The sequence below is a fragment of the Ptychodera flava genome, chromosome 2 (genome assembly GCF_041260155.1).
Source record: "Ptychodera flava strain L36383 chromosome 2, AS_Pfla_20210202, whole genome shotgun sequence".
Taxonomy (NCBI): Eukaryota; Metazoa; Hemichordata; class Enteropneusta; family Ptychoderidae; genus Ptychodera; species Ptychodera flava.
The window spans coordinates 2,887,302-2,904,533 of record NC_091929.1 but is presented as its reverse complement, the minus strand read 5'-3'; the positions used below and the strand labels follow the sequence as shown (position 1 = coordinate 2,904,533).

General features: G+C 36.5%; 1 protein-coding gene across 1 annotated transcript in view; it reads right to left on the bottom strand.

Annotated features, from left to right (window-relative positions):
* Positions 1 to 16,330: 16,330 nt before the first annotated feature.
* LOC139151414 (nuclear pore complex protein Nup205-like) overlaps positions 16,331 to 17,232 on the bottom strand; it is a 63,849-nt gene continuing 62,947 nt past the window's right edge. The window contains exon 37 of the mRNA XM_070724204.1: positions 16,331 to 16,765. Coding sequence (XP_070580305.1) covers positions 16,610 to 16,765 — 156 coding nt within the window. The 3' untranslated portion in view covers positions 16,331 to 16,609. The remainder of the gene's footprint in view (positions 16,766 to 17,232) is intronic.

Sequence of the window (17,232 nt, the reverse complement as noted above, 5' to 3'; positions counted from 1 at the left end):
GTTGACAAAACTTGCTACATATATTGCAGATACCATGATACAACATTATTGACAATCATTAAGCATTTTTACTTAAGTCAATTCCTAATTTACATATTTAATGAACTTTGCTTATTAGGGATATATACTGGGATTTACTTGATCAAAGTTGGCAAAACATGACAACATTGATGATTATACCTGGTTAAAACAATATCGAAAGTCATTTCACATTTTCATGTCAGCTAATTTACAATTTGCATATCTAATGAGCTTTCACAGCTCGGCATATATGGCTTGAAGGACTTGGCCAACGGTAATTACACTTGCTATATAAATGACAGCAGTCAAAGAACTTTAATATTTTTAATTCAGCTAATTACATATTTGTATACTTCATGACCTTTGAGAATTAATCAGCGGTGATTATTGTTCATTATGTTGATCATAATACTTTCAATGAAGTTGCAAACATGTGGCAAAGGTTCAAATTTACACATAACTGTATGAAACACGTGAGCATTTTCAGTTCATATCTGGTTGTAATAAAGATAAACCTGTCCTTATAAAACAACATATCTGCAAATTCCACAAAAATCAGTCCATTTTCACTGCCGCTTATTGATAAGGCAAAATAACAAAAAACAAAAAATCTAAACCTTTTCAATCTATTACGTTTCATATAAAAGGATAGTGATCTACCTTTGCTTGGAAACCAACGGTATATTGACCAAAATTAGTGATTATAAGGCTTTACATGTATGCTGCCATCATCGTTAATTCTATGGTCACTCAACTGTATGTAGTCTTTGATTATGGAATATTAAGTGACTTTAAGGCTAAAACTGCACCAATGTAATGTCCTAATTACCAATTATTATGAAATTAATTGATTCATGTCGGTATTAAAATCCACAGATATTCAGTATTTTTATTATTCCGATATTAAGGCACTGTTTTCCCTGCTCAAAATAACCAAATTGGGTTCTTACTCTAAAATCAAATCTCTAAGTAATGTGAACTAATCAGAAGATCTGTGGAGCAAAGGATTTCACTTTACCATATCGCTTTTCCAAACAATAATTCTCCCGAAAATAAAGATAATACTGTTTTCACCTTCAACAAATTTGATAGTTGACTATCTTGTGTAACTTTAATACAAAGTCGAAATAATACTTCGCAACTATTTATCGCACTCGAATTATGTCCGGCTGAACTTCACTCAGAATTTTAATCATTTCATTAAGTCTACATAATGTTCAAACAGTTTTGCCTTGTTTGAGGAATAGGGTAATGGGTTGCCACTCCAAATCCATAAAAAAGCATAAATGATGCAGTTCTTACTTTTGGTTAGACCTTTCATTCCAAATTTTAATCACGTGATTCTTGTTGAGTCAACACTTTGTGCTTGAACATCGCCCCTTGTAATCTATTGTACTTTAAAGACAACTCGGAAAGTTTGTCTTTCAAAAGCTGCATGAGAAATTGATTGAGAATTTGTAAAAATATCGTGCGTTTGATAAATCGGATTGGCTGCAATTTACTGATAAAAATTTGGTGAAATATCCTGTAGTGGGCATTGCACACACATGATGTGTAATTCAGAACACCGCACGCTCTCTACACAATGTGATCAAAATGTCTGCTGTAATGTAAAAGCGGTCCCTCAAGACACAGATTACCTGTCATAGATTATATTTCCTCTGGAAATCGTTTAACGAAGTTCAAACATTGTGTCTGGTTGAAGATTCGAGTCAAATCTCGCCGAATTCTACAGAGAGAAACCTTTTCTCGGTCTGTGTACAGGCGAACTAGATAGTAACAGTCTAAAAATATGATATTATTTTCGTTATTATTAAAAATAATAATTCGTAATTGTGAACCATTAATATCCCTAAAAGCTAGTTAGTATTTCATCCGGGATGAGCTTCCTTTCTGCGGTGCAGCACTCGATAAAAAACGCTGAATGAGTAACGTGTATGACATAGGCGGGTGGCCGGTCGGCCAGGGCTTCCAATATACTAGGAGTATGTACTCCCACAATTTTGCAAATGCAGGGCGTGATCCGAGGTCGATGAACATTCTGCATTGATAGTGACTAGTTACTCCGGGATATGCAGAGTGAAAAAATATGCAGTAAAAATCTTTGTACAAATGAATACCAACCTACCGCGTTTGAATGGTAGATTTTCTTTTGATAATAAAACGATTATCTCTCCAACTGCCGTAAGTAAAATGTCCTTGTAGAATTGACTAATTGCAAGGCTGTTTGGAATTGACAGTCCAGCGTATTGTGAATTTTTACTCTTACTTTCTACCTTTTTTCTGCATTATTTTATTAAATTAATACTGCACATGCGCTTGGCTATTTATCGTCTCGTATTTTGGATATCATTAATTCCTCCAGTTAAGAACAGAAACGGTGACGTAACTGACTCTTGGAATTATGGCTCCATTTCTATTGCTATTCGTATGCCTACTGCAATTTCTAAATTGTATTGTATACTCGTTCTACGTGTTTACTGAGTAGGATATGTATTTTTATTACTTTGAAATTATCAAATTTTACATGCTGACGTCACATTGCTTCACAATATATCTCTGTCTTTCGATACGGCAATCACTTTATGACAAAGTGAATCACTCAATATTATCTCCAAAGTTATTTGACAGGGATGTCCTGTTTTCCATTGTATGAATAATGGTTTATTGTATTATTGTATGACAAACCAAATGAAGATATGGTCTGTTCTTGCGATGCTAATAATAATAGTGATATTCTTTCAATTATATAATCAAAATGTCTTACCATTGTTACAATCAACCTACTTGTATTTCAAAGCTTTCACACGTTCTTTTCGATGACACATGGCTGTCTCTTGTCGCAAAACATTCCTAACTCAGTGTTATTTTTTGTTTTAATACTGCAAATAGTTCTTCCAAAGTTGAGTGTAAAATGAGGCCATTTTATGCACGAGCCATTTCGCTTATGTTGTTGTTGTTCTGTTTTTGATGTTTTTTGCTGTCATTGTTATTGTTGTCGTCGTCGTTGTTGTTGTTGTTGTTGTTGTTGTTAAACTTAATTTAGGTAACTGGTAGGCGATGACCAGTGCTTTTTAAACACTGGATGCCTTAAAATATTGAACCTTGCTTACAGAACTTAAAGGCGACTCTCCATCTTATTGCTTAAAAACAGGCAACAGTAAACATTTCTTTTGTTGGATGATTTTCTCAAGGGCAATCTTTCGAGACTCCTCATTAACTAATGATTTGCCGTGCAAGCACCGCCTGCATATACACCATGTCAGCCATCTTTCTGTACATTATGCTACTTACGTCTGCAGTGCAAACTTGAACCATAATGTGCATAATAGTAGTATAAACGATGCTTGTGGTAGCAGTGTGGTCCCATGGTGATAGCTGATCTCCAGCTTGTTTCCTGCTAATGTAGAACGGTGTCCGACTTTGGCCGATCTGTTTTGAGAGCTGGTATAACACCTGTTTGGGGAGTTGCATATACATAGTTTTGGCTGCTGTTGCATGTGATTTCAATGGAGAAAGAGCTCGCTGTGACGTGTACGTATTCATGACCAATGCTTACATCATATTCAATAAATATTTATCGACGTTCATAAATTGTAAAATAAGTTTTTAAGGAAACCTGGAGCATATATAATATGCCACTTGTCTTCACACTTTTAATCAAAGGACTAAGGTCCATTTCTAGAAATAAATATTATTTTCATAAATATTGTTCTTTTTTATAATATGGATACACCATATGAAGGTAAATGAAACTATGATATCATATGAGTAGGAAAAATCCTATTCAAAAACGACTTGTTTCTGCATCATTAGTCAGTATTTGGAAGACCAGAAGTTTGCATTTGATTGGCAAAGCTACCCCCATGTAAACCGTTGGTGAATCTCCCTTAAAAGTGACCTGCTAACACTTTCTCTCCAAAACCCCTTTAACTGGTCAAATCGATGTCAATTTTGACCGTGAAGGCAATAGTCGGTTGGATAGCGCTTTTCTTCTTCCTCCGCTGGATTTAAAGCCTTAAGAGAGGCAGAAAGGCTAGCGATGCCTTTTGTTCTGCTTAATGGACAACCCTGGTGACTTTTAGACGAGCTCTGGCGAGAGCCTGACGAGAAATTGGTGAATTTTGGTGATAATTTTCAAATATTTGACGCGTAATTCTTGACATTGAGGGCGGCCTTTCAGCAGCCCCGAGACAAGGCACTGACTAGAAAATCAATACGGGAGGGTACAGAGAGTAAACCAGAAACTGTGTCATAAATGTAGGATTTCTGGTGGGAATTTCAGGGTAAATGTAACTCTTCTAGACGCAGATTGTATTTCTGATACATTTACAGGCATAGAACGCTAGTGAGGTTGATAAACAAGGACAAGTCCGGCAAATTTTATAAAACTATTGTGAGTTGTACATGTCGGTTCGAAAGCGTAAAGTTCAAATGTCGGCACTTTTCCTATCTAGCCATGCTGGAAAAGGTCACTATACATAGTTAGCATACTACATAAATATTCGGGATTGTTAAATTATAAAGATCAGAGCGTCATTAATTATTCTTCTTTATTGAAATGGTTGGAATACGTCTCTGTGCAGAAAAGTAGCATTAATTTATTTATTTATTCATTTGTTTATTTATTTATGAACCAACAGGTTGCCCCAATTATAGGTTCATTTCATAAAGAAAAGTGAAAAGATAAAAATGATAAGGAAAAACAAGAAAATCTAACACGACAAAAATGGACAGTGAACAAAATACAAACTAAGACAAGAAACAAACAAGTAAAAATAGATTACACGGTGCACAAATCAATCAATAGCTGATGTAAATTGCGTCTAAAAGTAATAAAATTACCAAAAATGTCTAATTTTGTTAATTAAAATAGTATTAAAAGTTTTGGCTCCGTGATAATAAAGAAAATTTTAAAATATTCGTACGATACTGACTGGTCTAAAAAGAAGTGTACGACGCAGAGCTAGAGGGGGAGTATAAAAATTAATCTTTCAAGTACATCAGATATGTTGTATTAAGAATTTACAATTTTGTACAGGAATGTAGTATCTAAAAAAATTCCGTCTGCTCTTCAATGTGGGCAGCTGAAATGTTTTACGAAGGCTGTTATACATTTCATTAGAATAGGTATGTGAGGATCGGTAGCAAAGATGATGTATAATTTTTTTCTGGACTCTGAGAAAATATATCCAAAGATGTTTTCCAACTGACAACCCATCTGTCTTTTCCGCCTTTAAAACACAGCAAACTCAGCCTCTGTGCATTACAAATGCTCCAAAGTGCCCTCTCTTCACCACATTGGGTTATCTCCTATACCCCTCGGCAGACTGGAGAAGAGAGCAAATCTACTCCATGGCCGTCGGCCGGACTTCTTGCAAATTGTCTCTCGGAAATATGATACAAATTTGGCCGTATGGTCTTTCCTACTATCTGCCGGCTGAAAGAAAACTTGTTACCCTGGCCGACCGCAAACAAATCACTTGCAAACGTGTTTGTCGGGAAGAGCAGTTTCTTTTGCAGGCGCTGCTGCAAAATGTTATCATTGTATTGATAGAGTGCTTGATATTATTAGCACAAGAAGTTAGTAAAATAGGAGACACGCGGCTGAACGTGCATGCAATGTTGCAACGATGTTCTGAAGAGTCTAACACGTTTCCTGAATGTTTGTGTTTATTTATAACAACGTACGTCCTATGTAAGTCAGGCTAGGTTATTTAAGGTGAGCGATGATAAACTGTAAATAATCAGAGGAAGTATAGATATCATCTTGTACAGTACAAATCAGTAAGGCTTAATCGAGAGTTGGGTGATGAAGTACATAAAAGAGAAAATGGGCTTTTGGTAAAGCAGGTTATCATGTATCTCCACAGGTGCCGCCAACTGGAAAATTTTGTCAATTTTACAAAATCGTCACCAAACATGTTTGAAGGCTGATATACTGATTTTACATATTTTTGACGTTGACCTGAAAATTTAGACTGAAAATTGGGAGGGGAAAGCTAGTAAAGCTGTTCGTAACTGCCCTGCCACTGGCACGTACGGAAATATGCCCTCACACTGAATTTTGTTGCCCACTGCCCTGAGTATCTTTTGTCTGCTTAGTTCCCCCCAATAGTACAAGCTCCCCGCTGCCCTCTCCCCAGCACTGAAATTCCCTCCCACTTACTTACTAGATTTCATATATATTTTTCAAAAGCCAGTGTTCACTTTATACTGAAACCTATTTTCTGGTACCCACTGCCAGAAATTTTCTCCCCGCCCGCTGTAAAACTGAAATTTCTTCCCCGCCCACTGTAAATATTGACTTTTCTCCCTTGTCCCCCCCCCCCCCCCCCCCGCCCACTGATTAGTTTTTTTTTTAAATTTGCCCGCTTGCTGGAAAAAACTGCCTAATAAGAACACCTATTTGCACGAACACATTCTTTGTCGGCTATGATAGTTACAACAGAGTGGTTGCAATGCTTGTTGTACCATTGATCTGGACTAATTCTGTACTTTCTAGTTTGTTAATATACTTAGTTTATGCCCTTTACTTAAGATTTTTCAAGACACAATACATGTTGAACTTTAATCTAAGATGTTCTGTCAGTATGAAACCCGTACGGTGGTCAACAAAGTTGATATATTTCTATTAAGTTAAGTGTTATGATTGCATGTATCTATATATGTATCTAATATGTATGTATGTATGTATGTATGTATGTATGTATGTATGTATGTATGTATGTATGTATGTATGTATGTATGTATGTATGTATGTACATGTGTCTCTTTTTCTTTTTCTCATTTCATCACCTACAAAGGATTTAAACTGCAGCAGTCTCACAACGTTGCAAATTAATAGGATGCAAAACGTTCGATATTAATTCGATGTGCTCGATTATTTTAAGTGTTGTCAGAAAAAAGGGGAACTCAACTTCCGATCTTGCCCACGTTTCACATAAACTAACAAAAGTAAAGGTGGACAGGAAGTTCTTTAGATTGAAATTTGATAAAAGCTGTCTCAAACCTCTTGCGTTCCATGCTAAGAAAGAAACTTTACTTAAACCAGACTCGGCTTTATCTCTTTTTTGTTTGTGGGCTTGGTCACGTCGTTAAAAGGGAACAATATCGTTTTTTTTGTCCCATCATATCTAAATTTCTTCCTGTCAACAATGAGTTTAACGTAACTGAGGTACGCCCTTTTCCTTTGTTCTTTTTTCTTTAATCATGAAGGAGATCAATCTGCGTCTCGTCTCGCGCACATTTGGCGAGAAGTACTCACTTACACCAAAGGCCGTATTACGCAGCTTCTTTCTCCCTTCAGCAAGCACGGTAGATCGATGTTTAAATGACAAGAATTTAGTAATTACCGATCTTATACCTGTCAATTCGCTTACCGAATACATAAATTGGAAGAGATGGGGAAGCATTCGAACCGGGAAGGAATAAGATTTGGAGAATAAGGTCTATCAACATTTCAAGTTCGCTGCTTTCGAAAAAATCAAACGGACGTTATGAAACTGACTTACCAACTTGAGTGAAAGTCATCCTTGTAGTTAATATGACACATACTCTTTCATTTCAAATCTCAAACATTGGTTGTCGCCGAAAAATTACGATAATATCCACATCCTGACGTATGTTTTATGAAACGTCTAAGACATAAAACACACAATCACAAGAAATCATATGGGAACATAGTCATAGGCGTCTCTATTCAAAAGTCAATGAATCCATCAGCATAACATTTGCAATAACAAAGTATTTTCCTGACTCTATCTATCTACGTTTCGATGTTAATGTAACAACTGACTTTCTGACTTGCCATTTTTCATCGAATGTACGAAGTACTCCATAGACCTTTTTTACTATCCCGGTCATTTGTTTGTTAATATGTTTTTATAATTTTCATTTCTGATGCGATCTGTGTTCATTTTACGCATTGCAATCAACTGATACGATTCATTACAACTACGAATACTCGAATGTTGCAACATATATATCAGCCTTGGTTGTTTTTCAATGTGAACATATTTGATATACAGGGCTGCCTGGAAAGTTGAGTTAACGGAGATAATTTTTTGCAAGTGTTGGGAAACATTTAAACTATGAAGAAATACTGTTTCCAATATAGGTATTCATTCAATATCACAAAGTTCGCCACTTTCGTTGAAACACGACAGCTACAGCTGAATTGTAATGAAAGTGACTATTCCACACACACACGCAAAATCCATTCTTGAGGCAAATATAAAAAATACTCGCTGATTCCACATTTCAAATATTAGTCCACCACAAATAATACAATAAAATATCCATGTTCTGATGTTAATGATCGTTAAAAATATCCAGCATTGCTTCTCATATTTGAAAGCATTCGAATTCAATAGAATTTGAGCATCGAATGGATGGTGACTATTTGTGCCCGCCGCTGGTTTTGTGAAGGCCTCTGCCTGTATTGTAATTTATGCACCAGGCCTGGAAATGCGCCACTAGCGGCTGGATATTTTGGTCAGATTTTGTCCTAAAAAGTCAAATTTCATCACATTTGTAATGGACATCACGAAATACGATATTTCTGTTTCATATGTATAGTGTCAGGCATGACACTAAAAGTAAGCCAAAGCTTGTGCGGTGTTTTCTGAGCTTTATATTCGACCGTGCGTTTTGGAAGATCAAGATTTTGCTGATCGTTTGTCTTTACCTCTAAATTCACCATGTTTAGGCGTTTCAGAGGGCTTTTCGAGAAAAAAGTGAAGCGAGACACTTGTAAGGGAAAACCATAATTTGTAGTCGGGGGGTAATAATCCGCAAAGTTCAATGGTTAGTACGTGGTTGCTCACATAATTCCGTGGAGTCTACGCAAATGTCTTGTGGCCAACTAATTTGAGTTGTTTCACATTACGTTGTATATTTTATGAAATATTCTAGCCAGATAACTTTATAATATCAGAAAATTATGCCGGCATGTAATCATACCTGTTTCTACTTAAAGGTCAATTAAAATATCAGCACAAAGTATGCAATAAAATTATTTTCAAGACTTTATCTAAGTACTGTTCGCTGTAGGTGTAACAGTTGATTTTTCGAATTTCTATGGAAATCCGGTCACGACATGCGACATGCGACCTGCGACTTCAAAACTGCGACCTGCGTCCTGCGAGTTTGAAACATGCGACCTGCGACTTCGGCATTTAGAGAAATTAGACCTAGATGTAAACTGCGACTTCACAACAGCGACCTGTGTCCTGCGTGTTTGTCAAACTGCGACCTGCGACTTCAAAACCGCGACATGCGACAACAACACGTAACGTTTCATGGTGTTTTCATCGGTATGAGATTGGAGGCGTCTTGCGTGAACATAACCCTTTGAGCGCAAAAGTCTATTTTTGTCCCTTTTATAAAATAAACCCCTGTCAATTTTTCTCCAATTTTTGCAAACATTTTGAGAAAAACCTGTAGCCAATGAAATGTGATGTGACTAAAATTTTGGTGGGAGAAAATTACAGCGCTCAAAGGGTAAAACACAGAATGGAGATTTAACGTTCAACATATCGATCAATTAATAAGCCATTGCTTTCGCTTAAATCGTTCACCAAGTCTGTCTCAATTCATGTACACACCAGTTCACTCATTTTCATCTGGAGAGATAATTTTATGACGGAAATGTTGACAGTCAGTGTTAATGCATAGAAAATAATATGCTATGTGATAGGCATTTATATGTTTATATTATAATTTCAAATTATTTTAGATATTCTTCGTCTGCCTTACCTCGCTTCTTTCCTTATGTTATCGACAAACCTTTTGATTTTTAGATATCGCCGGTATTTATCCTCATTTCACTGTGGTATTACCATCTAGCTGTCTGTTTAATTCATCAGTTGCCCCCCCCCGTATCATAACTGAGTCAGTGCCATTGCAAACATTAGAATTTTCAGTTTTTGTCATTCATTTTCTAACATTTCCAGTTTTGTTCCAATTCTCCAGTGATTGATCATCGGATGTTGCCATCTTTTCATCTAATTTCATTTTTACTTTTTCGTCAAAAAATCGAATTGATTTGATATCCAACTTTTTGTTCAGTTGGAAAAATAAAAACATTCTTACTGGTTTATTTCGGACTACATTTGTCTTCACAAATAACATATGCAAAGTGAAGCAGTTAAAATAATACTGATGTTGACAGAAGTGCAATCCAAACATATTTGCTACCCATGAATAGCCAGTGACAGACTTTCTTTACCGATAACGCGAGTTAAAACTGTAAAACAGGACATCATTAAACACTCCTACAATCCTATTTTCAGTGTTTAAGCCTAATATGTACATACTATAATATGTACATATTATTTTGTGTGTATATAATATTTTAGATCATGTGGGTAGAAAAGTTCGAGAAACTAACTCTGATGTAGACGTTTAAAACCCTATTTCTATTGCATTATTCCAGATCAGTTTGCCATAAATTTCTGCTCTTCGTTTGTGGAATTCTCTACCGTCACATCTTCGTGCACTTCTATCGCTGGTTGAATTCTTTCGCTGGCAGATTTTTGCGTAGGCCAGCGGTGCGAACACTATGCTCTGGTCGCGAGAATGCGGTAAACTGGCTGTTTTAATACAGTGCAATGGTGTCCCTCGTGTTTTTCAGGCTCGTGTTCAGAGCAATGGTGCGAACAAATCAAGACTGATGTCGCAGTTTGACAAACACGCAGGACGCAGGTCGCTGTTGTGAAGTCGCAGGTCGCAGTTTGACAAACACGCAGGACGCAGGTCGCTGTTGTGAAGTCGCAGGTCGCATGTCGTGACCGGATTTCCATAATTTCCAATATTACATCCAGTTATAAGAAAACTTAGAATAATGATGTCATCTGATATCAAATTCTTTTCGACAAGTAGACTTAACCAGAGGTTGAGGTTGTAGGGAGATAGAACTGGTACCCCGGTATCGGCATTGTAAAGAAACGGAACAACCACCACACTGTAATCGTTTATTGTTGTCAAGAAGTGAGTGCGCCAAAACAAAGAAGAGAAATATTCTCGCGAATTCAAAAACTCTTTCTATTCACATCAAATCAATCACAGTTTGTAAAACAATTCTTATGCAAATTTCATGCACAGATGCTCAGAATATTATACTAGAGGTGAGTGAGTGTCAAAGAAGTTCAACCAAGGGTCAATCATTCTTTGTATCGCTTGTGTAGGCACCACAGCATAGCGTTCGCTTCTTTTTCCATTTCCTAGGTTTACTGAGGACATTGTCTTTGTAAACTGTTGGAAAATTAATTATCATAACGATCATGTACCGATCTCCGATACGTACTTTTAGAGAGAGATATGGTGCGTTATTTTGGCTCTATGTCTACTTTTTTTTAATTCTTGATTAATTTGTTCGATGGGTAAGAACATTCATCAGTATTGTGGTATTTTCCAAATCCTGGCTGACAGAGTAATCAGCTGTACAATTACAAATTATCGTATCAAAGGGGCGAGCGCTCGTTAAACTAGGTGAATAGAAAAATGTTAACTGCCCTATTCCAAATAAAAAGTTAAAAATATAATTCATTCACAATAGAACAGAAAACCCAATATGATAAAGAAACCTTAGAAGCCTTTTCAGGGCCACTGCATAATCCACAAGACCTGACCAGTTTAATAAAATGTAGATCGCTGAAACTTCAATTTCCAAATTTAGTAACTCTTAGTAGGTATTTTTTCCAAATATTTTTTCCAAATGAGTCTGATGTGCTAATTTTTTCTAAGTACACTGTCAGATTTATAGTTATTTTTTTGCGTTTTGATTCTGCAAACTAGTCTGAAGATGTTTTTCCTCACATTTTGCTTAGATTTGTTTTTGTTTTTGACCACCCGTCCCAAGATCTAATGGCCCATCCCTCGGGAAATCCGGGTGGTGTGTAGGGTTAATTCAGTCACCTGAGGTGTGTAGGGTTAATTCAGTAACCTGTGATGTGTAGGGTTAATTCAGTAACCTGTGGTGTGAAGGGTTAATTTAGTAACCTGTGGTGTGTAGGGTTAATTCAGTAACCTGTGGTGTGTAGGGTTAATTCAGTAACCTGTGGTGTGTAGGGTTAATTCAGTAACCTGTGGTGTGTAGGGTTAATTCAGTAACCTGTGGTGTGTAGGGTTAATTCAGTAACCTGTGGTGTGTAGGGTTAATTCAGTAACCTGTGGTGTGTAGGGTTAATTCAGTCACCTGTGGTGTGAAGGGTTAATTCAGTCACCTGTGGTGTGTAGGGTTAATTTAGTAACCTGTGGTGTGTAGGGTTAATTCAGTAACCTGTGGTGTGTAGGGTTAATTCAGTCACCTGTGGTGTGTAGGGTTAATTCAGTCACCTGTGGTGTGTAGGGTTAATTCAGTCACCTGTGGTGTGTAGGGTTAATTCAGTAACCTGAGGTGTGTAGGGTTAATTCAGTCACCTGTTAATGGATCACAAATAATCTTGACCCTTTGAGTGCTTTAATTTTTCCCACCAAAATTTTAAAGCAACATTTTGCCAGTTTTTATGAACTTTTCTGTAATTTTTTCGGTAATTTTGGCAAAATGGACATCACATTTCATCGACTACAGTTTTTCATTAAAATTTTTGCAAAAATCTGAAGAATTTGACTGGAGTACATTTATAATGTTGACAAAAGTTGACTTTGGCGCTCAAAGGGTTTTAATACTCAGGTCATCTTCGTGTTTGTAAGATTGTTGTTTTATTGTCAGGGGTGTGTGCAACTTCAAAATGTTGGCCAAGGTCATCACTCTTCCAACACTAAATAGCTGACTAAACAAATAAATCATACATTCTATCACCTCAACTAGTACTCTACTTTATGAAACCCGGTCTATTTTTGATATGAGGCGAAACTCAAGACTTTTCTACCAGGAAATTTAGTACCCATAGATATTCAATATCGAACAATGAGTTGTACGATACTAAGTCTGGAATCAGTAAATATCTGATACTATGTAAAGGGTATTAGTACAGTGTTTCAATTCAACAAGCAGCCTGAATACATGTACATGTAATATACTTTAGAAACCAACATACTTTGTATACATCAGGACACATATTATCCACAGAATATGGAAGGCATTTGAACACTCCACTCCAGTGTGCTGAGCCAAAACTGATTTTACTTTTGATTTGAACTAGTGTCCAGTTAGTTTTATTATCAAGGTATCAGAAGGCTTCAATTGAGGTAACTCTTCTGAAATTCAGCTTGACTTCAAGCAATATTATGGACGAATTACTGAGAGTTTCAAACAAAATCATTGTATATGCTGATAATTCTGAATTCTGTGGTTGTTGTATTGGCCTTTTTTGCTCTTTCTAGCAACAAATACAGAAAATGGAGTGTTGCTTTATTGACAGGAAGTCAGATTTTGTTAAATGACTTCATTTACTATTAAGAAAGGAAACTGTCTGACACCTTTCATGAATTCTATGAAAGACACAAAAACCCAACATAAAGGAAAGAAACTAGACTGGTCATGTAAATCACAAGAGGTTTAGTCTTTATGCTGACAATGTCAAGATAGAAATATCATCTTTCACAGTGACCATGCTAGCAGCTTATTCAAGGATAAGGAAATATGATTGGGTGGGTCAACCACGGTCCCTCTACAAATTTAGGACAGGCCTGTGGGTCAACGTTAGTGTCAACATTTGCTGTTTAGTCATAAAAATATAAATTTATAAAAACAAGGACAAGATCTCTATTCTGAGGGCAATCTATGAAATTGATTCTATCATGTAAATTGCAAACACATTCTCAAAGACATTTCAAAGATATTGAATGCTAGAATTTCAGTATCATTGGCCTTGGTATATATATCACGATGAAATACCCTGTATTCTACTCGTCAATATAGTCTAGCTAGGAGATTGACAGTCAGCATTGCCGTTACTGACAATGTCTTGACATAAATTCAGGTGACAACAGATACAATTGACACATACTAGAGTACTGGCTGTATAAGCTGAATGCTTGGTGTTTATTAGAAATCAATTTTGGCACTCTTCATCAGAACTGAGGCAGACATATAGAATTAGGGCTCAAAAACTTTACTTTATAAAAAATATAGACTCTGGAATCAGACCCTCTTGCCAAGGTAAAGCAATAAATGAATGGAGACCCTAACATGTAATTGTCACTGAAATGTGTTCGTACACTGGTGGGTAAAGATCAGTGACTTTGACAGGGTTTATCTTCTATGAACATTGTCAATGGGTCATGTCTTTTAAAAAATGCAAAACAAACACAATCTGATTTTGAAAATCACACAAGATCAAGAGTATTAATACATTCCTAATGGGGTTTAACATTAAAAAAATACACACAGATGAGTCTGTCAAAGGTGATAGTTAATAACTTTTATGTCAGAAATAATAGAAATGATTACAAATGTAGCATGTCTATTTGATTATTTAATGACACTTTCAAAATATAAAAATGTTTGAGATCAACATTTGATGAAATTTATTTTTCCTAAAACATAAAGCCATAATTGGCATTCTCTAATCAGACTGATTCTTGTTACAATGCGTATCATTAATGACATAGCACTGTTACTTGTTACAATGCGTATCATCAATGACATAGCACTGTTACTTGTTACAATGCGTATCATCAATGACATAGCACTGTTACTTGTTACAATGCGTATCATCAATGACATAGCACTGTTACTTGTTACAATGTGTATCATCAATGATATAGCACTGTTACTTGTTACAAAGCGTATCATCAATGATATAGCACCAATACTTGTTACAATGTGTATCATCAATGACATAGCACTGATACTTGTTACAATACGTATCATCGATGACATAGCACTGATACTTGTTACAATGTGTATCATGAAACTATCACTCTAATCTCACCCTCAAGGACACATGAATGCAGTTGAGTCTGTCAGGAAAGATATTAATTGCAGTGAAGCATTCTCCCACATCAGGTTGCACCCAGTAATATATTTGACGGTCAAGGTGAGATGCACATTGGGAAATCTGGATCAGTTCAGAAATCAACAAACCTGTTGGTTTGAGGTCAACAAACTTTTGTCCCTGACAAGTGAATTTGTCATCCCACTGGTACGACTGACATGTGAGTATCAATGGGCTTGTCTAGAAAGCATTAGAATTGGATTTGTGACGATACTGGTCTAGGAAGCCTAGCCCTTTCACCACAATGGTTTGACCAACATCCATTGTCATCAATGGTGTCTGTGGACTTATTTACTGGGTATTAGGGGTGAACAGATTAAAGGGACAAAGTCAACCATTTTTCATGAATTTTGTTTGATACTACTTGTATTGTTTGACATGTTGAAAGATACTGATTGAATGGGTGACCATGCATATATTTGACCCCGATTTTAGAAAATGAATTACTGGTCATGACCATTAATTCATTTTCGCCATGGTTTCATGTATGGTGTCTAAAACCGTCGTCAAATATGTTCATGGTCACCCATTCATTCAGTATCTTTCAACATGTCAAACAATATAAGTAGTATCTCGTATCAAACAAACTTCATGAAAAATGGGTGACTTTGTCCCTTTAAAATGCTGAAAGGATTTTACCATACCATTGCCATACCATAGTATTGTCATTATCACAACAGTTTCAATAGAATGCTGCAGTTATAACATAAACCTATCTACATACTACGGCCATGGCATACAGCATCACTGTACCTATCTACATACTACGGCCATGGCATGCAGCATCACTGTACTATCTACATACTACGGCCATGGCATGCAGCATCACTGTACCTATCTACATACTACGGCCATGGCATGCAGCATCACTGTACCTATCTACATACTACGGCCATGGCATACAGCATCACTGTACCTATCTACATACTACGGCCATGGCATGCAGCATCACTGTATATTTCACTCTGTCTAGATTGTTCACAGATAACTGTCATCCTTAAAAACATATTTTAAATCATAGCAAACTTAACCCTTTGAACCCGGCTTGGACATAAATGTCCGATGACATCATAGAGTACCAGGGGGTCAGGGTGCAAAGGGTTAAAGAAATGTTGTATTATGATATGCACACATCAGATTAGGTTGTCAAATAAACAAGTTTGACTGAAGCGCATAACAGTATGTTTCAATCCTTTGACAGACTTTAGGAAGATACGGGTCCACTAATTCTATTGAAAATGATCGCAATATAGGAATGTAGTAAAGTGTGGTGTTCAATGTACTCACTTCAAGATTTGGACATAACAAAATCGAAGTAACAGTGGAAAGGCTTCCTGGTATCCACATTGGATTGTGAAATACACTGATGTGAGTTTGTACGGCACTGTATCTTGTATTATGTCTTGGGTTAAAACATTAAGTTGACAAGGCTGAGAGTTGGCTTTGAACTTTGGAACACTTGATGAACATGTAAGTGTGCCTGAATAGACGCACAGTGTACATCATAATCCTTGGCAATTAAGAGACAGGGTAGGTGATAGATCTGAGCACTCATCAAACCATAGATGGCTACCCATACATATTTCTACACATTTCAACTGACAATATCAGGACTGACAGCCCACTACAGAGTTACATTGTCCTTATGTTCCAGTGTGCAGTTTGAGAAGTTGTCGAATTCTCCGTACTAGAGCCGGTACAAAACTACAGCGTGTGTGTTTCTTTCCATAGCATTCATCCACTGTCATTAACTTCTCAAATAAAGGTTCATTTAGGCAGGCAACAGCATCAACTTTTAACTGAAAAAGAAATTGAAATAAGAAATAGTTTACAAAAAATGACAATATTTCATCCACAATTTTGGGTAATAGGGCTTGTGCAAAAGCAATTCAGGTACATCTGATTTATAATTGGTTGCTGCTAGTTACGATACAAACGTACCTGTGAGTTATTATTGGAAACTTTGTTCACTGTTATAAGTTTACTGTGATTGTAAGGAAGACAGAGAGGCCAGACAACAACGCAGTTCATCCATCTGAAGTTGTCATAAAGCCACAATGTGGGCCAAAATAGGAGCACTGTGATGTGATGTGATTTGACAGTCACAATATGAAAAGCTTCTGATGTGCACCAGACACGGACATATTCCTGATAATCTCTAAATTAATGAACCTATCAATGGTGTGTTTATCTAAAAATTAGTATCGGGCTTGTAAATCATGGAAGACAATATCAAATAATAATCTTTCCTGTTTACAGTGTAAAC